Below are 24,362 nucleotides of genomic sequence, written 5' to 3'. Positions count from 1 at the left end.
TGACTGTGAGCTGGAGTCATAGGCAGTAGTGAAAAGCCGAACACAAGACTAAACATGAACCTCTTGCCTCTCAGAAGAGCAAGTGCTTTTAACCACTGGGCTGTTGTTTAGGCCCCAGAAGAAAAAAATAATGGGAAGGATAAACACCAAGTCCAAGAAGACAGCACAAGGGCACAAGACCAAGAATTTACATAGAAATACTTTGTTTGAGAGTAGTAAGTTTAGTCACAGCAAAGGGACAGCATGCAGCCAGGGCTAATGGTCATAAGTATGGCCCTGTATCTTATATATACTTTGGTTTTTTTGATGCTTGAGGGTACTACACCAAAGCTATGCCCAGATGTACATTTAACTGAATGTAACAGCCAAAGCTAACTGGGAAACTAAGGCACCAGATTTACCAAAACCATGAAAGGAGATCGTTCCCCTTGTTCAGAAGCAGCCCTGGTTTTCCTTGAACTAAGGTGCGACAGAGCATTCTCTCGTGGGTCTCTGTGAAAGAAAAGATGGATAGTGATGTCTCCTCAGGACACAGAAATAGTGTGCAGAGCGGGAGCGCACCCCAGCGTCCTGAGATGCTAACCGCACACATCTGGGCATCTACAGAGGCCTGAAGAGCCGCATCTGAGACAACCCCAGAGTCAACAGGCCTTTGGGAGGCAGGCAGACCCTGATGAGTTCCTGAGGGTGTGAGACAAGCTAACTCTGGGTAAGACCCTCCTGAAACTCCTGGCTCTGGTGGCAGTCGGCAGCCCACCAAGGCCTTCCCCTGGCACAGAACACAGAAGCCAGTGTGGCAGCTACAGCCCTGGCACTGAAGGCATCTACTCTGTGTGTGCATGTAGCACCAGGCTGCCAAGATGGAGAGGCTACAAGGCCACTTGCCTCATTTAGCGGAGACCCGGGAGGCTGGTGGTAAAGCCCCAGGGGTCTCTTAAGGAGGCAGCGAATATTTTGGCGATAACAGAGAAGTGTCTTGGAGTTTAAACCAAGTACCCTGAGAGGGTTTGGGCAGCCAGCCTCTCCCGAGGAATTCTTAGCAGGCTGAATGCTCCCACCCATCAGCCCCAGGTGCATGTTGTTCTGTGTTGGGTCCTGCACCCTCACCATCTGGGGTATAGTTCCTTTTCCTTGCATCTTTATTTCTGCAGCTGCAGAAAGCTTGGGCATTTTGCAAAGTTTGAGTGCAGTCAGCATCTATTTCCGCTTTGATACTGCAAGTGAACCTGGCATTGATCCTGTCATCTCCGTGGCCAGGATGGGGAGCCACCCATTTGTTCATTTCCTCGACACATGCAAGTGCCTGTTAGGTTTCAAACTGCTGGGACCAGATGTGGCTCAAAGTGGCTAAGTGACATGTGTGAAGCCATGAGTGTCCGGATGTGAGCCCAGATGTTCTGATTGTACAATGGAGGAAAGAGGTCAGAGCCTTCTGATGTCACCTCTCCTGAGTGGACACAGCAAAAGAAGGAGTAGAATGAGGAGGGCTAATGGAAGACACAGGAGAGCCAGTGACATGGATGCAAGCCAGGCACAACAGTGCACCCCTGTAATTCTAGCACTTGGGAGGTGGCAGCAGGAGATACCTTGAACTCAGCAAAAAGTGAGTTCAAAGCCAGCCTGGCCTGGTCTACTGTTCATTATTCTCTCTCTCTCTCTCTCTCTCTCTCTCTCTCTCTGTCTCTGTCTCTCTCTCTCTCTCTGTCTTCTCCATGCCCCATCAGAAGTAACTAAATAAAAGCAAGTGTGTTGTTTGCTTAATGAAGGCTACCACCTCTGGGTAAACTCTAAGAGTAGATGCCCCTCTAATACATTTTTGGTATTCTTCACTTAAAAATGCACATTAATGCCGGGCGGCGATGGCACACGCCTTTAATCCCAGCACTCAGAAAGCAGAGGCAGGAGAATCTAGAGTTCAAGGTCAGCCTGTTCCACAGAGTAAGTTCTAAACAGAAACACCCTGTCTTGAAAAACAAAACAAAAAAGTATATTTCTTTAATTAAAGTTTTTTTTCTTTTTTTTTTTTTTTTTTCGGAGCTGGGGACCGAACCCAGGGCCTTGCGCTTGCTAGGCAAGCGCTCTACCACTGAGCTAAATCCCCAACCCCAAAAGTATATTTCTTTATTCATGTATACGGTGCTGGAAAGAGAGGGCAACGGCCAAGTGTGGGAGCCAAGACTATATAGCGAGACCTTTGTCTCTGTGGGGGATTTTGGGGGGGAGTTTTAAGAACAGGGTTTTTCTCTGTGTAGCCCTAGAATTCTGTCTGTCCTAGAATTCATTCTGTAGACCAGACTAGCCTAGGACTCAGGGATCTGCCTGCCTTCGCCTTCCCTAGTGCTGGGATTAAAGTTTTGCACCACCACTGCCTGTCTGAGATCCTTGTCTTAAAAACCAAAAACACCAAACAAAAGAGGTGGGAACTTTGGAAGCTGAGGATGGAGAGAGCAAGTATTTAGACAAATGTTTCCTGTCTGCGTTAGTCTAATGCACATCCCTCCTCACCCAACCTAGGCACCGAGGGCCAAGATACTGTCAAGAACTCAGCTTCTGCTGTTGGCTCATCCACCACTCCATGGGGGAGAGCTACGAGTGCTGTCTTACAGTTTAGGAAATTGGGGTTCCTGGGTCACTGATTCCCCTCCCTGCACAAGATAGGTAAGACTTTTTGTTCCCTGGGGTCCAGGGAACTGTTCCCCACTGCCTTCCTACCTACACCTTCCCTCCCTCTCGCTCTATATGAAATTTGCAGAAGTGTCATTGAGTGAAGAAGGTTAGGAAGCAGTGCTCTGGGCAGAGTCTCCAGGGGCCCAGCATAGTTAGCTCCCTCCTCTCCCGCTCCTATTATAGTACAAGGAGCTGCAAGTCCCTCCCCTTTACACATACACCCTCAGGCCTCTGTCATTTGTCCCGTGGCCCGTTCCCTTCAATCTCTGCTCCATCCCAATAGCACCCCAGGTCCTCAGCTTCCTACATCTCAGCCAGAACGTTATTTCACAAGGACACTTGCCAACCTTGAAAGACAAGGGGCCCGGAGGCAAGGAAATAAAACGAGCTTTCTAGTTGAACAGCACGAGAGCGCAGCGCCACCTAGTGGTGCCGCAGCCGACTGCTCCGGGGCGGTGACATTTTCAGACAATCAATATCTCATTATTAACCATAATCACAACCTGATGTTTACTTTTGGAGAAGTGTTCTGGCAAGGGACGCACATGCACTTTTCTGCATGATTCCGAGGCCTGCAATCCTAAATGCCACAATGACTATTAAACAGTGTCCTGCCAGTGAGCAAACAGGAGGGAGCCAAGATTGACGGTCTATCTGTTTTCATCTAAGCTGCTCACCAAAAAACAAAGCATCCGCTGAAGCCAGTGACCTTTCACTAACTGCTGGAAGGCAAATGCTTGATAAATAATAAATGGACCCCTACTCGTTGTTGCTTGGAACCATCTTTTAATTAAAAGAACTGAGCAGCGAGAAGGTCAGGTGACTGGTGTTTAAGTTAGAGCCCAGGAAAAGCGTCAATCAAGGGTAAAATTAAGCTTGAAATGCAATGTGATTGTCAGCTTAGCAAGTCAACAACAACAACAAAATCTCCCTCTGCAATCTCCCGGTGGAAGGAAGCAATGCTGGTTGATGGTGACATGTTTAGGGGACATGACACTCCACTCTCTGCCTCCTTTACCCTCCCCTAGCAACCTACTCACTGTGCCTGAGCAATAGCCACTTGCCTGGTGAGGCATCTCCACAGAAACTGCCCTGGAGCTAGGCACATCCAATCAGAGGCCAGCGTGCCACACTGAGCACTACCCTAGGAGCGACATGGAAACCATTTCCTGTCCTTCCCACAGGAGGGCAACTGCCCTTCCTCTGCCAGCCAAGGTGACCTCCACCAAGTGGTTCACTGAAACAGCCCAAACAGCCCGGCAGCCCACAGCTCACCCGGAAGTGAGGCTGGGACCCGACTCATCTCTGAGACGAACTTCTCCAGAGCACAGAGCAGGAAGAGAGAGCACAGAGCAGGAAGAGAGAGCTCTGGTTTCCCTGCCCCACTCCCACTCTCCCACGCTCTGCTTTGGCAGTGGTCTGCGCAGCAGGCCTCCACTCTCAGGGCCACATTGTGTCAGGTGCCCTCTCTACTAGACAGACTCGAAAAAACTGCCAACCCAGTTCAGCTTCCTGTCAGGCTTGGTCACAGCCAGATCTGAAGAGATCTGAAGAGACTGGACGCGGCCCAGTGACTCCAAGTGGGCCACATCTGGATCCCTGGGGCTTTATCATTCTGACTTAATGACTGTGTTTTTTTTAAGATTTATTTATTTATTATATATAAGTACACTGTAGCTGTCTTCGGATACACCAGAAGAGGGCATCAGATCTCTTTACAGATGGTTGTGAGCCACCATGTGGTTGCTGGGAATTGAACTCATGACCTCTGGAAGAGCAGTCGGGTGCTCTTAACCGCTGAGCCATCTCTCCAGCCCGACTGTGTTTTTTTAAAAACTAGGCTGGCTCAAACTTGCAGCAATCCTCGGGTCTCCGCCTCCTAAGTGATGATACTACAGATATGCATTAGGTGCAGGCACGTGTGCAATGTGAGGTGAGGACAGCTTCAGGGGGTCTTTCTCGAGCACCGCCCACTTTTCTTTTGAGACAAACTCTCACTGGCCTGGAACTCACCAAGTAAGCTAGTTTGATTGGCCAGCAAGTTCCAGGGATACGCCCACTTCTACCTCCCCAGCCCTGAGATTACAAGTGTGTTCCACCTCGCCCAGGTTTTTTTTTTTTTTTTTTTTTTAAACCATGGGTCATGGAGCTGGAACTCGGGACTTTATGCTTGCAAGGCAAGCCATTTACTTAGCTATCTCTTCAGCTCCTGGCTTAGATTCCTTTTTGCTGCCTCAGGGTTAGAGTTAGGGTTAAGATTAGCATTAGGGGGGTTGGGGATTTAGCTCAGTGGTAGAGCGCTTGCCTAGGAAGCGCAAGGCCCTGGGTTCGGTCCCCAGCTCCGAAAAAAAGAACCAAAAAAAAAAAAAAAAAAGATTAGCATTAGGGTTAGGGTTCTTCTTCCTACACTTAACTGAGAATACTTCACCCTGGGTTGTGTCCTGTCACCGCCACCATTGTTACCTCATTCATTCTCCTAACTCTGCATCTTCTTCTTTTACTGGTGACTTTATCCATTCCTTAAGTACTTATCCATTCCTTTATCCATTTATATATTCCTTATATATCCCTGCCACTTGGCCACTGGGCTATCATCTCCACCAGGCAGAATTAAAGCCCTATTCCTTCCTCACTGGCTCTTTCTTCACACTACCAGTCTCCTGGTCACTCACAGTTGCAGTTGGGACTAGCTAGCTCCACATCTCTCCCTCCCAAGTCCTGGGCCTTCTGTTAGCTGGATGCTGCTGTCACTACATGGCTTCCCCACTCACTTTCCTGCCCAGCTGACTCCTCCGTGTGACTGCCAAGGCTATCACAATCTGATCCCAGCCTGTCTGTCCAAACATCTTTCTTGTCACTTCTCAAAACAGCGATCCATACCCAGGAGAAGACCAGGAAGCTGTGTATCCACCATTTCAACTCACCTCACAACTGGAAGTCTTGGCAACCTTTGCACATATATTGTCGGCTGGGATGAGCACAAGGTGACACCAGTACAAACGGGGGCTTCCAGAAAGACCCAATGTCTCAGGCTTGTCTTCTGCGAATGTCACTGGAGCCTGGACACCTGCTTTCAGCTTCAGTTCTGCCAGCCCTCAGGAGAGCTTGCTTCTGAAAAGCTGTTCAATGCTTCAGTGGCTACAAAAGTGAGCATGTCTGCCCTTGTTTGTTCTTAATAGGAAAGGAATGCTTGAAGCTGAAGGCCACAGGAAGTTTGGTGCTGGGCACGGGCCGGAGGCTTGACTCACAAACTATAGTGAAGCACGTGAGTGCAGTCCCTCTGGGGACCAGCAGAACATTGACACTCAGCCTGAACCATGAAGATACCAAGCAGAGCTGCCATTTTGAATTTGAAACCATAAAGCCTGAGTAGTGTAATGAGAATTTGGGTTTCTTTAAAAATGTAGAAATGTTATAGGAATGTGTGTTTATTTTAATCCCAGGTGTGGGATACAGGACGCTTCAGGTTGCCCACAGCAGGTGACTGTGATTTGCTTCGTGCTCTGGCAGGGGTGTGATTTTGCCAGCTGCAGATAGTTTACATTTGGAACTCTGGGGACTCTTGCAAGTGTATAAATGCAAGAGCCCCAGAGGGGTGCAGTGGCTGCTCCTCCCCCTGCTGCTGGTGGTCGGAGATATCATAACAAAAAGGATCAATACAGCCCCAAGGAGCTCAAGCCCCAGGTCAGCAGGAAGTAGTCTAATGAGACTGACAGTTCCCTTTCCCCTCCAGCCTTCTTTCTCTCCTCCCTTGTGTTGCAGTGTTGGAAGGGATAAGGGTGGAGAATGGTAGAAACAGAAACCCATAAAGTAGCCAAAATTCCAGCACAGTATTTCCCATGTTCCCTTATGAAGTATTCCAAAGCTAATCCAAGGTGGACCTCACCCCCGTGAACTTCACCATGGTCCTTGTGTGAGTGGATGTATGTGCACATGTGAAGGCCAGGTCAGCCTCAAGTGTCATTCCTCAAGTGCCACCGGCCTCCTTGGGTTTTTGGTTTGTTTTGGTTTGGTTGGGTTTTTTGGGGTATTTGTTTGTTTGTTTTGAGTCAGGTCTAGTTTGGCCTGAAGCTCAAAGGCTAAGCCGGGTAGTTGGCTGGACCCAGGGGCCCACTGTCTCCTGGCACTAGTGTTGCACATGTGGGCTGGCTCCCATTTTTCACTGGAATGCTGGGGATGACAGCAGATCTGGCCTTCCCTCTCATAGGGTGAAGCCCTCAGAGAACAGACCCTGCACCTCACCTGCACAGCACGGTAGAGCTGACCCTGCTTGTAGGTTGCATGTGGGCCAGCTGTAAGGGCATGAGCGTAGGATAGCTGACCCTGGTGCGTGTCCCACGGTATACACTTCGTGCTTGCAAATGGTCATTGCAATGAGTCATTAGTCTGGTTCAAGGCCTCTGGCTTCTGAGACACTATCAAAACTGGATTCTCACCAGGACTCCTCTTGGGTATCCTGTTGTTTCCGTGTCATGGAAATCCTACAGCTTTGGATCTGCAGGACTGACTCCTTCATGTGCTCCAGCAGTTCATAGATGGGGTAGATGTTGGGGTGGGATAACTCAAAGCCCTGGATCTAGGCCTGGGTGGTAGATGAGGTTAGTCTGACTGCCATCTCTCCTGCACTCACACTACCCAGGGTGAGCTCTCCAGCACTGTCCTGACCAGCTCACCCAATGCTAGCAGCCAACAAAGGGTAGGGCCAATTATCCAGCTCTCATGCCCTCGGGCCAGCTCACCCACACCCAGGCCACCAGAGCCAGCTCTACTGTGCTGCCCATGCAAGGTGCAGGGTCTGCTCTCCCGAGTGCTGCAGCTGGTGAGAGGCAGGGCCAGATCTCCTGTCCTTGGGGCTGTCTTACCCACAACCCCTGCAACCAGGGCCATCTCTTCCCCAACATCTAACCTGACATTTGGGACCCAATAGGTGTCTACTGTCTTTGAATGTATGAGGTTTTGCTCCTCCGTGGTGAGACTCCCCCATTCTGAGGACACATATCAGCAGCAGTGCCGGAAGCAGTGGGTAACACAGCAGAGAAGCACTTCAGTTACAAGACTTATCTTCACCCACACCACATGCATGAGGTGGACAGGCTATAGACCTGCACTCAGAACTGCAGAGAAGCCACAGAGGCTTAAGAAAAGGAGTGTCGGAAACTACCCACAAATACGAGAGCTAAATCACAACGGGATATCTCATTTACACCACATGATGAAGCAGCACCAGGAAGGAAGGGTGTTTGTGGGGAAGACCCTCTGAATCAGTTGCCCCTACCCCTGCCAGAAACTCAGTGACTACGAAAAACAGTCCTTAGGTAGCTAGGTGTGATCATTATTCATTTGCCAAACATTTTCTAGGCAGTCCATGAGCTGTGAGCTCATGCTAATCATCTCCAACATTCTTAGCCCAACCCGTGACATTCAAGTCTTGGATTTGGTCTTTGTCCACATCACACAGGCCTTCGGTCTGACTGCAGTGGCTGCTGGCTGTGCCTCTGCTAGGCCTGTCAAGCTGCAGCCAACAGGTCTACAGCAAAAAGTACAAACATCACCTGCAGATACTTGGCCGAGGAACCACACCATGTGGCCAAGTAGAATTCTGAGGGATTCACACAAGAAGCACAGCGAGTTCAGTTGTGGGCGGCCCACAGCCAGCACGAGGCACCTTTAAAGGTTTCCTGGTGTTATTTACAGTTTCAGAGTAAATTTACTTTGGAAGCATTGGAGAACCCTTTATTTAACCATGTCTTGAAATAAAAGTTCACAACACTGGCACTTTTAAGCCACAGTACTGAGACTTAGAACAACCCAGGGACAGGAACTAAGAGAAGGCACACAGGCCTGACAGACAGAGGCCGTCAGAGTCCAAACGTCTTAGGCCAGTGGTGGTGGGCACGCTCAGTACACTGAGGGGCCTCAGGGGGGCGAGGAGGCTGTCTCTGGCTCCTGTTTCACCTGCACACGCTGCTTCTGGCCATCTTCTTCCAGAGGGTCATTTCCTTCTGATGAACTTTGGAGTCTCACATTGACCTGTCAGGGTTTGCAGAGAATGTGACCACAGTCATCCTGCTTACAAGACCAGGAAGAAGCATGTATCTCAGATACTGCCAGTGTACCAGTGACCAGGCACACAGATGTCTATAGAACTACATCCTCAAGAGCCTAACAGCAACCCACTTGTTCCAAGCAGTGGCCGCAGAATCCCAGGATATTTAATACAACAGTATCTGACCTGGAGTTTAAGGCATGAGCCAAGGATTGGGGAAGCAAACTACTCCTTTTATGGACAGAGAGGCAACACCAACTGAAGTGTGTGTGTGTGTGTGTGTGTGTGTGTGTGTGTGTGTGTGTGTGTGTGTGTATGTGTGCATGTGTGCAAGTGGGCACATATGCTACTGTGGAGCTACACCCCCAGCCCAACAATAACAGCTTTGACAATTAGGTACTCACAGTCTTTGCTTCTCTTACTCGTCTTAAAATGACGCCTTCTGCCAACAGAGCCTTCCCCGTTTCTACAAATAACTTCTCTTCATCTGTTTCTCCAAGACTCTGCAGCTCTGTGTACTTCTCCACAAACCTAGAATTCCAAGCAGCCCATACTAGGCCTGTGCTGGGGCTATGGCAACATCTGCTATACAGACCAAGCAGGGCCCAGAGACCTGCCTAGAGGTGCACCCCTCCTCAAGAAGCACCCCCACTGAAGGAGAACTCTACACAACTCCTCAAAACCACATCTGCACCCCCAGGGGAGCTTGATTTACTCAGGCCTGGGAAATGCTTACCGCTGACAGGTAGACTTGAAGTTTGGGTTGAACAGATCAATAGCTTTGTGACCAGATCCATAGGTTGAAAAGAATTTCCTAGAAAATATAGAAACAATATGAATCTCCTATTATAGGCTATGGAGAGCGGAGCCGTGGAGCTGGGGAAAGTGGAATAACTGCTAGACCTGAGAAGTTACGGAGCCTAAGTCAAAGAACAACACGTACATCAAGCGGACAAAGGAACCTCAGGGAGGACTAAGGCTCCCTCATCCTTCTGCCCTCCAACTTCCCTGTTCCCATCTCAGAGAACACTGACCAGATTCATGCATGCGTCACCACACTCAGAAATACCTCACCAACAGATAACACTACAGATGTATCAGAGTGTGTGTGTGTCTGTGTGTCTGTGTGTCACATGCGCAGAGTGTTCAGGCCATCGTAGAGCATCGAGTGTCTTCCCCTACAGCTCTCCACTTTAGGGCTGAGACCAGGTCTCTTTCTCACTCACTGGCCGGGATGCTCAGCTCTTTGGCTGGATGGCTGGATGGTCAGCTCTCAGGACCTGCTTTCCCTCTGCCCCCAGGGCGGCCATCACAGACTCATGTGGGTATGCACAGCTTTCCATACGGGCACGGGAGACTCACTCAGGTCAGCACTGCCACAGCAAGTGCTCTTACCGTTCTCAAGTCGCCAGCCACATCCTTCAACCCAAAGAAGGGGGACCCCCTCCCTTTCTTCTAAATTGGGGAAGAATCTGTACATCGAAAAATTAATCTTTGTTGGACCTTTGCGGTGGCTTAGAGACAGCAAACCTAACAGCCTGAGTTTGATTCCTAGAAGCCACATGGTGGAAGGAGAGGACTCCTGTTAAGTTGTCCTCCGACTCCTACCTGCATGCTGTAGCGTGTACTCATACATGTACATACATGCATATCCCCATTTTAATAAAATATAATAAAAAATTTAATAACCTTCATCAGTGGACCAGTGACATTTGGTACAATCAGTCACACAACTATTACAATCTGTTTACCAATGTGTAGAGGTGTGTGCATGTCACAACACGGGAGCAGAGGTCAGAGGACAGTCTAGGGAGCAGATAGATTTTCACCTTCTTCCATGTGGATTTGGGGCTTGAACTCGGGTCATCAGGCTTGGCAGCTTTGACCCGCTGAGCCATCTTGCTGGCCCTTCCAAACCATTCTGATCATCCCCATAGAGGCCCAGAACCACTAAACACTCCCGGCCCTCACTTGGGTTTTGAGAAGGAATTCTCTCACATGACTGCAGAAACTGTTTCTAGCCCTTGGCCATCAAGACTATTGCAAGAACACGTGTCCTTACGAGTGCTGTGTACAAGAAAGCCCATGGAATAAATCCGCAAAAAATCCTACTGTGAGATCAAAGTAGGTGCTTATTTATCTGAAAAACAAAACAAAAACACAAAAAAAACTTTCTAAATTGCCCAAGTGCTTCAAATTTACAACTGCAACAAATTACACTCAATTAAAATTTCCAATATACAAGTGTCTATTTTCCTATTTCACAACCCTTGCTAAACTGATAAACTGAAAATTACAACTAATTATAGTATTAGCACCAACAACAACCCACCCCCACACCCCCCCCAAAAAAAAAGAAAAAGAAAGCCAGTAGACTTCTTTTTAAGTTTGAAAGCAAACTGGATTCTTTGTCTCTAAAGTGTTCGTGATCTTTGCCCATGGTCTCTGCAGTCGTTGCTTTGAACTAAAGATTCCTATGGGGAAACCTCAAGGTATAAGAGCAGAGATGGGGGCTCTGGCAGTTCATTAGGTCACAAATACAGCCCTTAAAGAAAACACACTGGGGGCCTGAGGGAAAGACAGAGGCAGGCGTGCTTCCCTCTGCTCTCTCCCGAGGAAGGACAAAGCAAGAAGCCAGCACTCTCAAGTGTGAGATATCCCAGGTTCAAAGCCAGCCTGAGCTACACAGTAAGTCCCGCCCAGGAATCACAGTGAGTCTCTAAACAAAAGAAAACCACCAAAAAGGTCTGAGGAGGCACAGTGGCTGAGTGCTTGTCTGGTGTGTGGGCAAACCTGAGTTCAACTCCTGGCACAGCAAAGCACAAAGAAGCAATGTATAAGGGACCATGTACATGCATCAACCCCAAGCAGAAGTGTTTGAAAAATCTTAGGGAGCAAAACATACTTGTTCTACTACCTTAGGAAATGCTACAGAGAGCAGAGTGTGGTAGCTCATGTCTGTAATCCCCCACCATGGAGACTAAAGTAAGAAGTTGAACAAAATTGAGATCACCTCGGCCTCCACTGGAACAAGACCCTGTCTCAAAAAACAAAACACCAAAACACTAGCTCAATCTTGACTCCTCAGCCTCCCTTTTTGGTGTCTTCGGCTAGCCCAGAGGATTCGCCCAGTCAGTAAGCACTAATGTTTTCATCAACAGAGGGTTATGAACAACTCACAGGCCATGAACTGGGCTGGACACTGAGATTATGGCACTGAGTGGGACACAACATGGTCCATGGTAGGTCTGGGTTTTGCTGGTTTTACGGTAGGGTGTCAGGGAGACAGAACAAGAGACTGAAGAACCTAAGGCCTCACACACACTGGGTAAGCACTGCACCACTGAAATACAGCCCTCGGTTGTATGAAACAGTTATGCTGTGTAACCCAGGCTGTCCTCAAACTCCAGCTGCTTCACCTGTCAGGTGCTGGGATCACATGTGTGAGCTATCATGCCCACCTAGACTGTGACAGCTGAAGTTCTCTTTACTATTTAAAAGAAAAACAGTGGACCCAGAGAGATGGCTCAGTGGTTAAGAGCACTGGCAATTCTTCCAGAGGTCCTGAGTTCAAATCCCAGCAACTACATGGTGGCTCACAACCATCTATAATGTGATCTGATGTTCTCTTCTGGCATGCAGGTATACATACAGAGTGTGTGTGTGTGTGTGTGTGTGTGTGTGTGTGTGTGTGTGTGTGTATTAAAAAAGTTCATTTTCAGGCTGGAGAGATGGCTCAGCGGTTTAGAGCCCCGACTGCTCTTCCAGAGGTCCTGAGTTCAATTCCCAGCAACCACATGGTGGCTCACAACCATCTGTAAAGAGATCCAATGCCCTCTTCTGGTGTATCTGAAGACAGCTACAATGTACTTATATATAATAAATGAATTAAAAAAAAAAAGACAAAGTTTTTTAAAAAAAAAAGTTCATTTTTCCAACATCATTTATAGAGAGCGGAAGGCAAATTAAATAACACATATTTTTACTTGTGTCAACAACACCCGATAGTACTTTGAAAGGAACTTAAAAAAAAAAAAAAAAAAAAAAAAAAAAAAAAAAAAAAAAGGTGGGCCTAGGACCAGGAACATGGCTCAATGGCTCAATGAGTAAAAAAGTAACTGCCCCAAGCCTGATACATGAGTTCAATTCTTGAGACTCACATGCTAAAAGGAAAAAAACCTCTCCCACAAGCTGTTCTCTGATCCCACACGCATGCCCACAAACATGTGTGCAAGTGCACACATATACATACCCAAAACAAATCAATGTGGTAAATGATAAAAAAACAAAAGGAGACAAACCAAAGAGCAGCGGCGACAATAGAAAGGCAGAGGCAAAATCACATACTTGAAATCCCAGAAGTCAGGCAGAGAGGTTATCCTGGACTAAACATAAGTAAGATTTATTTACTCAAGATGAATTTACTGAAAAAGATCTTCCTCAAAACTCCAAGAATAAAGGTAATTAGGCCACCAAAAAGGAAAGTTGGTAGATGGGAATATATATCTTAGTGCCTAACACATGTAGGGCAGTGTTTGACAGAAAGCCCAAGAGAAAACTTGTAAAATGAAATAAACAACTTCTACACACTAAGAAAGGCATTGTGGGAACGGAGAGCTGGCTCAAGAGTTAAGTGAGTTTACTGCTCTTCCAAAGGACTTATGACGGTCCCCAGAACCCAGGACAGAAGCTTCACGACTGCCTCTAAGTCCAGTTTCAAGGTATCTCACACCCTCCAGCAGTGAACACACACAATACACAGATAAACGTACAGGCAAAACTCTCAAATGCATAAAATAGAAATAAGTCTTTATTTCAAAGAAACTGCAAGACCTCTGGCCTCCAGAGGGAGCCGGCACTCACATGCACCAACAGACAAGTTATTAAAAATCTTAAAAATAGCAAAATGCTTTTAAGCATTATTTCCTTCACCTTCACAACTCTGATATGCTAGTATTTTGCCTTACAATGTTAAACAAGACTATGGGGACAGGCTGGAGAGAGGACTCAGTGGTTAAGGGCACTTCCCGATGTCCTGAGTTCAAATCCCAGCAACCACACGGTGGCTCCCAACCATCTGTAATGAGATCTGATGTTCTCTTCTGGTGTGTCTGAAGACAGCTACAGTGTACTTGTATATGTGGGGACAATGTTTTCAAAGTGACAGCTAAGTCCCAGGAGCTGCCTCAAACTACTACCACAGAAGAGGGCAGTGGGTACTCCGCTTTCTTCCTTATGCTATCCCTTTGTTTCTCAATTTTCTACAATAAATGTGTACTAAATATGCTGTGCATGGCGATACAAGCCTATAACACCAGGACTCCAGGAGCACAGGCAGGAAGACCAAGACCTTTTCTCAAGAGGAAAAAAGGAAGAAATAGATGCTAAAGAAATAAAGTACGCAGGCATTTTCCTTCAAATTTCTAGTCATGATTATTGTAAGTGCTTTGAACTTCAAAGCATCCTTCCCAGAGCGGTTTCAATGATTGTTAGACATTAAATCCACAGACCACATTCCTATTTCCACTTCCAAAGCTGCTAATGTGATAGCACCACCTTAAGTGTGGGGCCAGATGTGACTTCTCAGAGCTGCCACCCTCTGAGGTAGCCATAGGTGGTTAACCTCCTTGAACCTGATAGTTCTCTTGAATAAAACAGAAGCAATGATATGTGCCATCGAAGACAAGGTTAGAGTAATAAAGTCTATGAGCTGATGTTTGTCAAGGGCTGACCAAGTACCTCATATAAAACAGACACTTTATCTGCAATATTGTCAGTTTGGGGTCTCCAGACTCCACTTCTTAGAACTTCTGTTTCCTCTCACCACGGGACAGGAGGGTGTGTGTGTGTGTGTGTGTGTGTGTGTGTGTGTGTTTGTGATGTCATGATTTTACTCGCAATATAAGACCAACTCCACAGAGAAAGCCCCTGATTCAGCTTGTGAGCAGATTTCTACACAAGCCTTCCTTTCTGAAAGTCTGTTGTGTCCTGCTCACTACAGAGGAGACACTTACGCTCGAATCTGATCCTCTCGGTAAAAGATGTCCTGGATGTCAGCTTTGGCTTTGCCATATCGCAAACGAGGCCTTCGGAAGACAGGTTCTTTCAGAGGTGGAAAGGCCTTGTATATGTCATACCACAGTGGCTTCTCCTTCAACACCCCAGCCCGCATCAGATCCCTGGTCCTTAGAGAGGGAACAGAACCAAGGTCAGCTGGTTAGCAGATTGGTAGAGGTGAGTCAAAAGGAACCTCTCACCTAGAGGAGGCATGGCCAAAACCCACAGCAACCTAGCAAGACCACAGTGTTAAGTCCTGTTGGTTAGCTCTCATGTAACCTAGGCTAGCCTTAATCTCAGAATGTAGCTGAGGAAGACCTTGAATTTAGTGCCTCCCTACACTTCCCCAGTGCTAGGATTACAGCGTGTCCACGCAGGCTTTTTGTTTTGACAAAAGTCTGCCAGTAGCCTCACTGGCCTGAACTTCGTTACGATGCCAGGTTGGCCCTGGTCTTGTGGCAATCCTTTTGCCTCGCCTCCTAAAACGCCAAGATTACACGACACTCAGCTTTAAGCCACTCGATCTTCTTGCTCGGGTCTCAACCCCCAGCCCACCCACCGTTCCATAGTGGAAAAGCAAAGTCTGCCCAGTCAGGCCCTTCAGCCTCTTTATTGTATAGGGTCTACACCGAAATGGGTGGCGAACACAATCTGACAGAATAGAAATCCAAGGGAACGTAGACACACAGATTCCGTGCCAAGGGCATCACCCGGCTCGGACATCCGCAACTGCATCCTCTCAGGCTATGCCAGGAGCGTCGTGACCCGCTGGGAAGCCTGCCTTAGCCCGATTCATAGCACGCACCGGGAGAACACGCTCCCCACCGTCTCCAGCCGGCTCCCCGCCATGGGCACTTAGAGTAGAAAGTCGCTGGCTGTTGCCGGAAACGGAAGCAGCAGCAAACTAGCGAAGGAGAAAGCAGCTGCTGGCCGAGCCAAGGATTAAAATCCCTCTTTAACGTCATCCGGAGGGCAGAATCAGGCAGAAGCAAACGATGGGCTGAGTGGGAGCGCTCTGGTATTCCGTGAGGGAGGCTCAGACACGAACAATCGATTCCCGAGCCGAAAGAGCGGGAGTGCTCCAAAGATGCGCAAGAGTAGTAAACGAACGACCGGTCCAGGGGAAAGGTTGAGTGTGGCGCCTGCTTTCTTCTTTCTTCTCAAAGCTTCCTGCACTCCAGCAGGTCTGGCAGGGAGAAGGGAATACACTGTGGGGATCGCAGGGATGAGGCACATCCTTACAGTCAGGAGCAGCCAGCCAATCAGACATTTGAGAGCCACCAGCCTCGACTGGGCCTAATCTTAGCCATTCACACTACTCAAAAAGAAGCTGAGACCCAAAGAGAGGCAAAGTAACTTTTTCAAGTGACATGAACCTCCAGGCCTCCTCCCTCGGCCTTGCACCTTAAGTGAGGATCGCTGGAGCAGTCTGTTTTCACACTCAGTGGAAAGCTGCCTGCAAGTCGCGGTTCCTCCGCTGGAGGCGTCCCTCACCCGCCTGCTAGAGCTGGAGTTTTAAGAAGCGAAAGCATTCAGAACTAACGCATTCGGAGAAAGAAACTCAAAATCTGAGGGTACGTAGTCTGTCACTGTACAACTGTTCAAAGTATGGGTTTGGAGGATATCTGTCCCTCCAAGGGAGAAGCACCCTGTAGAAATTTCATCAGGGTATTTGTGCAAGGATCATCATTCTTGAATGTAGTGACAAGATTTTAAAAAAACAACATCAAACATCAGGCTGGAGAGAAAGCTCAACGGTTAAGAGCACTGACTGTCTTCTAGAGGACCCAGATTCGAGTTCTAGCAACCACCTTTCACCCCAGACCGGGGAATTTGATGTCTTCTGAACTCTGCAGGCGCCAGGCATGTACATGGTGTACAGACTTACATGCACACAAAATACTGATACATATAAAATTAATTAAAATCCAATACATGATCGGGCGGTGGTGGCTCATACCTTTAGTCCCATATCTCAGGAGGCAGAGGCAGGCGATCTCTGAATTTGAATTTGAGGCCAGTCAGGTGTTCAGATGGAGTTGCAGGACAGCCAGGACTACACAGAAAAATGCTGTCTAGGGAAAAACAGAACAGCAAAACATTTCATCAAATGAAAAGTAGTACAGTACTTGGTAACACACGCCTTTAATCCCAGCACGAGAGATACAGAAGCAGGCAGATAGCCAGCATCTGTAAGTTAGAGGATAGCCGGAGCTACGTGGTGAGTTCCAGAAAAGCCAAGGCTGTATAGAGAGAGGCCCTATCTCAAAATAAAGCAGAGGTTGAAAATTTGGATTCGTGCATTCTATAAAACCCTATGCACCTAGTAAATTAACAAACTAGGACCCTCTGTATTTACATACCTAGATTATGCCTGTGGCTTGTGGTTAAATGAAACACTGCAGAAATCCGTGGGTGGGACCCCAATCTATAAGAGGGAAAAGGAAAACATTCACAGGTGCCAGCGTTTGTAGGAGGATAAAATCCCGCACTGTGAATTCAGTTATCCCGGAGACAAAAAGGCAAGGGTGAATTCAGAGGTGTGCTTTCTTTTTTCTTCTTTCCTCTTTATTCCAGTCTCAGAGTTTGCCTTGTAGATCGTCTGTATTCATATGTAAACTCTATGCCCCAATGGATGTTTTGAATCACACAAGAGGTCTCCAAGGGAGCCCATTATCTTTCTTTGTCCTTAGGAAAGAGCATGAAGTCACGTCAAAACCCTCCCACTCTAGGGAGGTCCCAGAAAAGAAGGCGGCGAAAGTTTTCAGAGCTATTGCCACTTTTGTTATCTCACAGATAACTCTTCCCACCCACAGGGTGGCTATTATCACCTTCATTATGGATGAGAAAGCAAAGCCTGGGGAACCTAAGTACCTCTGTCTGATATGCAACTGATTGCAGCCTGGGCTTTCCTGTATCCCGCAGTGCTACCTTAACTAGCCGGGATTAGAAGACTGGGGAGATGAAAGGCCTTAACAAAACTGGCCCCATAAGCAGGAGATGCAATGACCCCAGGCCTGGCCTGAGAGATGGGCATCTCTGCTACCTCAAGACCGAGTCTGGAGAGGTGGCAAAGCAGTGCTCTTTCACAGAACCTGAGTTCAGTTCCTAGCATGACAAGAACCTGTAACTCCAACTCCAGGGAGATCTGATGCCTCTGGAGTTAATAGGGACCAGTGGTACTTGTATTACATACATGGGGGGGGCGGGGGGGGAAATAATCACCAAGGCGGTGGTGGTGCACATCTTTAATCCCAGCATTTGGGAGGCAGAGGCAGGTGGATCCTGAGTTTGAGGCCAGCCTGGTCTACAGAATGAATTCCCCATAGCCAGAGATACACAGAGAAATCCTGTCTGGGGTGTGTGTGTGTGTGTGTGTGTGTGTGTGTGTGTGTGTGTGTGTAAGGAAAAAAAAACAGATGCATGAATTCAAGTCCACTACCTATACACCAGAACCATATTTGTAATCTAAAAACGAAGAAAGAAAAGAGACTCTGACCCTGGGTCCACTGTGAAGGCTCAAGGTTCTAGTCCCTGAGATCTAGGGTAGTCAGCTCTGGGGAGTAAACATGCTCCTAGCTAAATATAACCTTCCCAGCCCTCAACAACTTTCTAATTCTGTCTGTCTCAGAGCGATCTGCCAGCCTTGCCCAGAGTCACACTTCCCTTCTCCCTGCAAGGCCTGCCCCTGTAAACTAACACAGCCTTTGATGGGAAAGAATTAGAAAGGTTTATTCCAAGTTCATGGAGGAAAGTCAAAGATGAAACTTCTCAATTCAGAAGAAATTACAAGAGTGTGTGTGTGGTGGTGGGGCTCTCTAAATTATCTTGGAGTGGTCGGTCCATCTTGAGCTTTTGAAATTTACTTGCCATGTTTTTTTTTGTTTTGTTTTGTTTTGTTTTTTGTTGTTTTTTTTTTTTTTTTGGTTTTTTTTTCGTTCTTTTTTTTCGGAGCTGGGGACCGAACCCAGGGCCTTGCGCTTCCTAGGTAAGCGCTCTACCACTGAGCTAAATCCCCAGCCCCGCCATGTTTTTTTAAAGAATTTTTTATTAATTGATTTATTTTATATATGTAAGTACATTGTCACTGTCTTCATGACACCAGAAGAAGGCATCAGATCTCATTACAGATGGTTGTGAGCCACCATGTGGTTGCTGGGATTTGAACTCAGGACCTCTGGAAGAACAGTCAGTGCTCTTAACACTGAGCCAACTCTCCAGCCCCCCCCCTTTTTTTAAAGAATTATTTATTAATTGATTTATTTTATATATGTGAGTACACTGTCGCTGTCTTCATGACACCAGAAGAAGGCATCAGATCTACTTGCCATGTTTAATCCTTTATGTAACAGAAAGAAAAGAATTTTGGTGGGCAGAGAGGAAGACTCAGGAAATGTGGGGACTTGGCTGATCAGAAGTCCACTCCCAAGACGTGCTCACTCATAACCCAAGACGAAGTTGTTGGGTAGCTGTGAACAGAAAGAACAGAGAGTTGAAGCTCTCTGTCTTCTAGATTAGGCTAAAAAGGGATGGGCTAGGGTACACAATAAGTGCTGGCCAGCCACTGTCCCATGGTGGTTATAGTGTCACTGTCGTGAAGTCATCTGGGAGTGTAGCTGATGGCACAGGTGGCCTTATGGGAGAGGGGGAGTGAACCTAGCACATCACTTGCAAGTACTCTGCTGCTAAGTCCTACCTACCCCTGCCCTCTTCTCACGTTTTACTTAGACAAGAGCTCACTAAGTTACCTAGGCTGGCCTTGAATTTGTAATCCTTCTAGCTTAGCATCTAGAGTGGCTTGGATTACAGTCCTATACAGGACCTGAAATTGTTTTGTTCCACCCCCTCCAATCCCGAAAGGTTATCTGTTTTTTTCCACTTAGCACTTAGACACAAGCTCTCGCCTGACTCTACAAGAGCAGTGTGTGTTCTAATGAACCATCTCTTCAGCCCCATGCTTGTTTCTGTTATTCTGCTGCTGTTCTGCTTATAGATGGTCTCACTAAGTAGCCTGGCTGACCTGGAACTACAGAAATCTACCTGCACCTGCCCCCCAAGTGCTGGTGGCATTAAAGGTATGTGCCACCGTGCCGATGGCCGTGGTGGTTTATTGAGATGGGCTGAGTTTAGACATGCAATTCAGTTGGTAGAGGGCTTGTGTAGTTTGTACAAAGCACAGCATCAAATAGAGCAGGACATGATGGTGTGTGACAGTCATCCCAGGGCTCCAGAGGTAGACGCAAAAAAATCAGAGGCTGAAGGTCATCCTCAGCCACAAAGCAGTTTTGAGGCCAAGGTAGGCTATTCAAGTCCCTGTCTTGGGGATGGGAGAGGACAATCTCACTACACATCCTTATATACAGAGTGGCTTTAAACTCACTCTGTAGCTCAGGCTGCCCCCAAACGTTCTGGAATTCTCTGAGCTCTGACTCCATTCACAGTGGTATTATCGGCACACACCATCATGTTGGTTGGGGCTGGGTATTTCTGTAGTGCGATTCTCTACCTTGTAGATGTTGGCCATCCTCCCTTCATCTTTTCATAGTCTTTTCTCTGTGAGCAAAGATATGTGCATTTTAAACTCGTATGAGGACACCAGTCATATTGGATTTAGGTCCGTGATTATTTACTCAGCTCAACTGCTGCTGGAGGACTATAAGACTATGTCCAAATGAGGTCATAGTCTTAGGGTTAGAACGTCACTGTATGAACTGAAGGAGAGGCAGTTCAGCCCGTAGCATTGGTTAGTACGAGCTGAACACTCCGGTTTGTCAGCTGATCTATAGCCACCCTCGGCCACCCTTCACCTCGCCCTACACTGCAGGAGCCTGGCTTTCTTCCATATGTGGGCTGCGCCCTCCAGACCCCTCGCTCTCTGCTTCCAGCTAGATTCTGGTTGAAGGTCCTGGCAGGGAGCAGAAGGAAGGAGTGTGGAGGTGAGCTTTGTCCCATCTCCTACTCCAACCCTGCACACTCTGAGAACGTAAGGTCTCATAGCCTACCCTGAGCCACTCTGCAGAGCCATCCCTCAGACTTGGCTCAGTTCATTGAACTGTGCTGCTCTTGGCATCCAGTCTACATACCCATCCCACATGGCTTCCCTATATTCTGCCAACATCTTTGTAAATAGCACCCCCGCTTAAGTAGTGCATGGGAAGTTGTCAGACAAAGAGAACACAGAAAATGCCAGCCTCTTGTTGAAATCATGAGAACGCCTAACCTCTAACCTTGTGGGCTGGAGAACTGGGTTCACTGGATAATCAGGTGACTGCTTCATTTAAATATTAAAACATTATGAGAGGTGTACAGGACATATGAGACAGAAGGTGACCCATGGGCATTGGTTCTCTACTTTCTCTGGGTAGAGGCAGGCCAAGGACTGAATTTGGGTGCCCCAGGTTGGTATCAAGTGCCCTCACCTGCTGAGCCGTCTCCTTGCCCCCAGCAATTGCTTTAAATGGGAGAAAAGAAATAGTATGTATTCATACCCAGCATAAGAGTTATAGGGTTGCACAACCTGGAGTACATAATGTGTTCCAGGCCAGCTTGGACTGCAGAAAGAGACCCTGTCTTAACACACACATGCACGCGCACGCACACACGCACACACACACACACACACACACACTCTCTCTCTCACTCACACACATACACACACACTCTCACACTCACACACACACTCTCTCACTCACACACATACACACACTCACACTCTCACACTCACACACGCACACACACTCACTCACACACACTCGCTCACTCACACTCCTCTACTGTATGGGTCTAAGGTGAGGAGGGCACAGCAGGGAAAGGAGGGTGTGGTCCTTTTGCTCTTCTGCAGGCCGTTGGTCTCTGCTTTCCTTTCTAGCTAAGCAGGCCCTCTAGGATGCCCATGTCTGCAGCCCCCACCACAACCAGCCACATGGGGTTAGTGCCCCAACTTCCCTCTCAATTCTGCCTGTTTACTTGTCTGAGTCTATCTCCTTGGACCTCTTTCAGGGCAGGAACTGGGCCTGTCTCTGCCCACACCCAGCCTGGAGCAGAGATCACCATTGGTTCTTAGTGAGTTTTCTAGAGAACAGCACAGATAAATAAAGCCAAGTTAGGACAAATGAGGCTGTAGTAACCACAGGCCACTTATGCCTGCCTGCCTGTCTGTCTGTCTGCCTGCCTGCCTGTCTGCCTGCCTGCCTGCCTGCCTGTCTGCCTGTCTGTCTGCCTGCACACATCTGGCATGGCCACCTGAGCCCTTTGCGGCCTTGCCAAGACACACTGTCTGTGTGGAGATATTTTCCTACCTCACCATGCATTGAGTGTCCCTGGCCACTTTTACCTATGGCTGTCCACTGCCTCAGCAATGAATAAATACTTATAATCATCCTCTGAGGCTTCCGCTGTTTCTGTAAAATAGAGATAGCCACAGCACCTAATGGAAAGCCTGCTTTTTGTGAGTGTTGGCACCTGCTTGGAATCTCAGCACTTGGGAGGTGGAGGCAGGAGGATCTCAAGTTCAGAATAGCCTGGGCTACATAGGGAGATTCTGTCTCAGAGGCAGGGGTCGAAAGAACCTTGTTGTGAAGAAAGAGTCAGTGCATTAATGCTGCAAAGCCCTTGTACAGTGACCATAACTGATGATGATCTCTGAGGACTCCACACCTAGGAGCAGAGCGTTCCACCGTGAAATTGCATCTACTGGTTCACAGTGACCCTCCGCTAACGGAGGCTTGCCCTGAAGAAGACTCCAGCAGACAGACAGAGCAACGCTTTGTGCCCATAACTGCCCTGGAGGTCTGTGTGACTCTCTCCTCTCCACAGCCCAGGAAAGAGAAGTGAGCTGAGCCTGAGCGACATTCCATAGGTGTTTTTTTTATTTATTTATTTTGACATTCCATAGGTGTTTATGCTAATTAGTCACTCTGTGGGTTTTTACGGCCCAGCAGTTTAGGGCCTGTGAATCTGGGGGAAAACTCCTAGGGAATTTGAGAAGGCAGATTCTGTTTAGGTGGGTCTGGATTGGGAGCTTGAACTGCATTTCTAACAAGCTTCTGGGTTGATGACAGCCACTCTGCTAGTCTGCAAATAGGACAATTAGCTTTCTCAAGTTTATATTGAAAGTTTGAATGGGTTTTCTTGGTTCTAGCGTTGTGAGAGTTCTGCATCTAGGCCACACTTTGAATGATAAGGTCACAGCAAGGCAGGCTCATGCTATAGTCCCTTGAATAATCCTCTTGACATGTTCCGCCCCCTTTAATTAATGATTCTGAGGATTAGCACACACTTTAATCCCAGCACTTGGGAAGCAGAGGCAGGCAGATCTCTGAGTCTGGGGCCAGCCTGGTCTATACAGTAAGATCCTCCCTGAAACAAAATAAAATAACAACAACAACAACACATCTAGAATTGACAACTGTAGGTTGACTGGGCCCCACTCCCCCACACCCTCCCTCGGGTAGAGTAGGGCTTGCCTTATGAGTCCTGAAGCTTATACCACTTCAGTGATATTTTACATTTAAAGACAGCTTTGTTTTGCAATTTTCACCAAATGTGGCTAAATGAACGAACCTCGATCTGTATGGCCTCTTGCCAAAAAAACGTTCCTCCTTTCTGTGGTCAGTGACATCCGCTTCTGCAAAGTGACCGCCTGGTGGCAGTAGGGTTACATAGGCCCTTTTCATCCACCACCACCACCCGCCTCACCAGAGCTTTCTCCTAGCTGGCCCAGATCACTAGTCCAACAAATGAATTTATGCTGCGATAATGGGCATAAGGAGTCCGCAGGCTTCTCTCTCAATAGCAGGCCTGCGGCTTGCCAGGCATGCTTAAGAGATTGCTTTGAAACCCAGATAAAGAATGCTAACGGGGAGTTCCGGCTACTCTGCTGGGTCACAGCTATTCTGGGAAGTGGTTTTGTCACCTGTCCCCTCTTGTCCCCCAGCAGGTAGCTTAGCACTTAGGTATGAACTCTGGAATTCTCCTGCTTGGGTTCAAATCCAGGGATGCTTACTAAGGATGGAGATCATATAAGAGGCCCAACTTCATCTCTGTACCCCTCTACACCTCCATTTCCTGGTGCGTAAAAATGGGGGTAATACTGATTTCATATTCTCATTGCGGGGTTAGGTACAATGAAACACATGAAGCACCCCAGGAGAGTGGCTGGGAGACAGTGAACCCCCAGTAATTGCTATCATCCTTGTACCTCACGCCTTACCTCTTCAGGACAAATTCTCTGATTATTATCCCCCGCTTCCAAGCAGGTGCTTCAAGACAACCAGGGGACAGAAGTTGAGACTCCGACATATACACACCAGTTCTTCTGTACACACTGAGTATCAGCTCCCATGATTTCCTTGCAAGTTTAGGCCATTAGGAGCGCCAAAATGTATGAAGGGCCAGGGGTACTGGCAGGCTCGGAATCCAACAGAACTTTTACAGAAGACTTTTATCACTTTATGACATTCAGGAGCATGTGTGATCTCTAGGAGCTTTACGTGTGCAGATGAACATGATTTTCAAGGGCTGAGGGCTGTGGTCAGGTAGAGGCTGTCTCCACTTCCGGTCCGGTCTTCACACCCTTTAACCTGGTAATGTC

At 47.7% G+C, this 24,362-nt stretch overlaps 1 protein-coding gene and 1 long non-coding RNA gene across 3 annotated transcripts in view; both read right to left on the bottom strand.

Annotated features, from left to right (window-relative positions):
• The window catches only part of LOC148003030 (uncharacterized), a 41,907-nt gene extending 36,052 nt beyond the window's left edge, over positions 1-5,855 (bottom strand). Inside the window, exon 1 of one of the 2 annotated variants that reach the window (XR_015631918.1) lies at positions 5,592-5,855. This is a non-coding gene — a long non-coding RNA (uncharacterized LOC148003030). The remainder of the gene's footprint in view (positions 1-5,591) is intronic. The other variant, XR_015631917.1, reaches the window with a different exon arrangement.
• A 1,994-nt stretch (positions 5,856-7,849) lies between these two features.
• On the bottom strand, positions 7,850-15,645 carry Mrps23 (mitochondrial ribosomal protein S23). Its single transcript, NM_001108289.1, has 5 exons — positions 15,576-15,645; positions 14,728-14,898; positions 9,450-9,527; positions 9,118-9,244; positions 7,850-8,697 (listed from the first exon to the last, which is right to left on the bottom strand). The coding sequence occupies exons 1-5, from the start codon at positions 15,617-15,619 to the stop codon at positions 8,584-8,586; spliced, it is 534 nt and encodes a 177-aa protein (NP_001101759.1). The 5' UTR covers positions 15,620-15,645; the 3' UTR covers positions 7,850-8,583.
• Between the last annotated feature and the right edge of the window lie 8,717 nt (positions 15,646-24,362).

The sequence above is a fragment of the Rattus norvegicus genome, chromosome 10 (assembly GCF_021556685.1).
Source record: "Rattus norvegicus strain SHRSP/BbbUtx chromosome 10, alternate assembly SHRSP_T2T, whole genome shotgun sequence".
NCBI lineage: Eukaryota > Metazoa > Chordata > Mammalia > Rodentia > Muridae > Rattus > Rattus norvegicus.
Note: the sequence above shows the minus strand (reverse complement) of the source record. Positions and strands in the feature narration are given on the sequence as shown.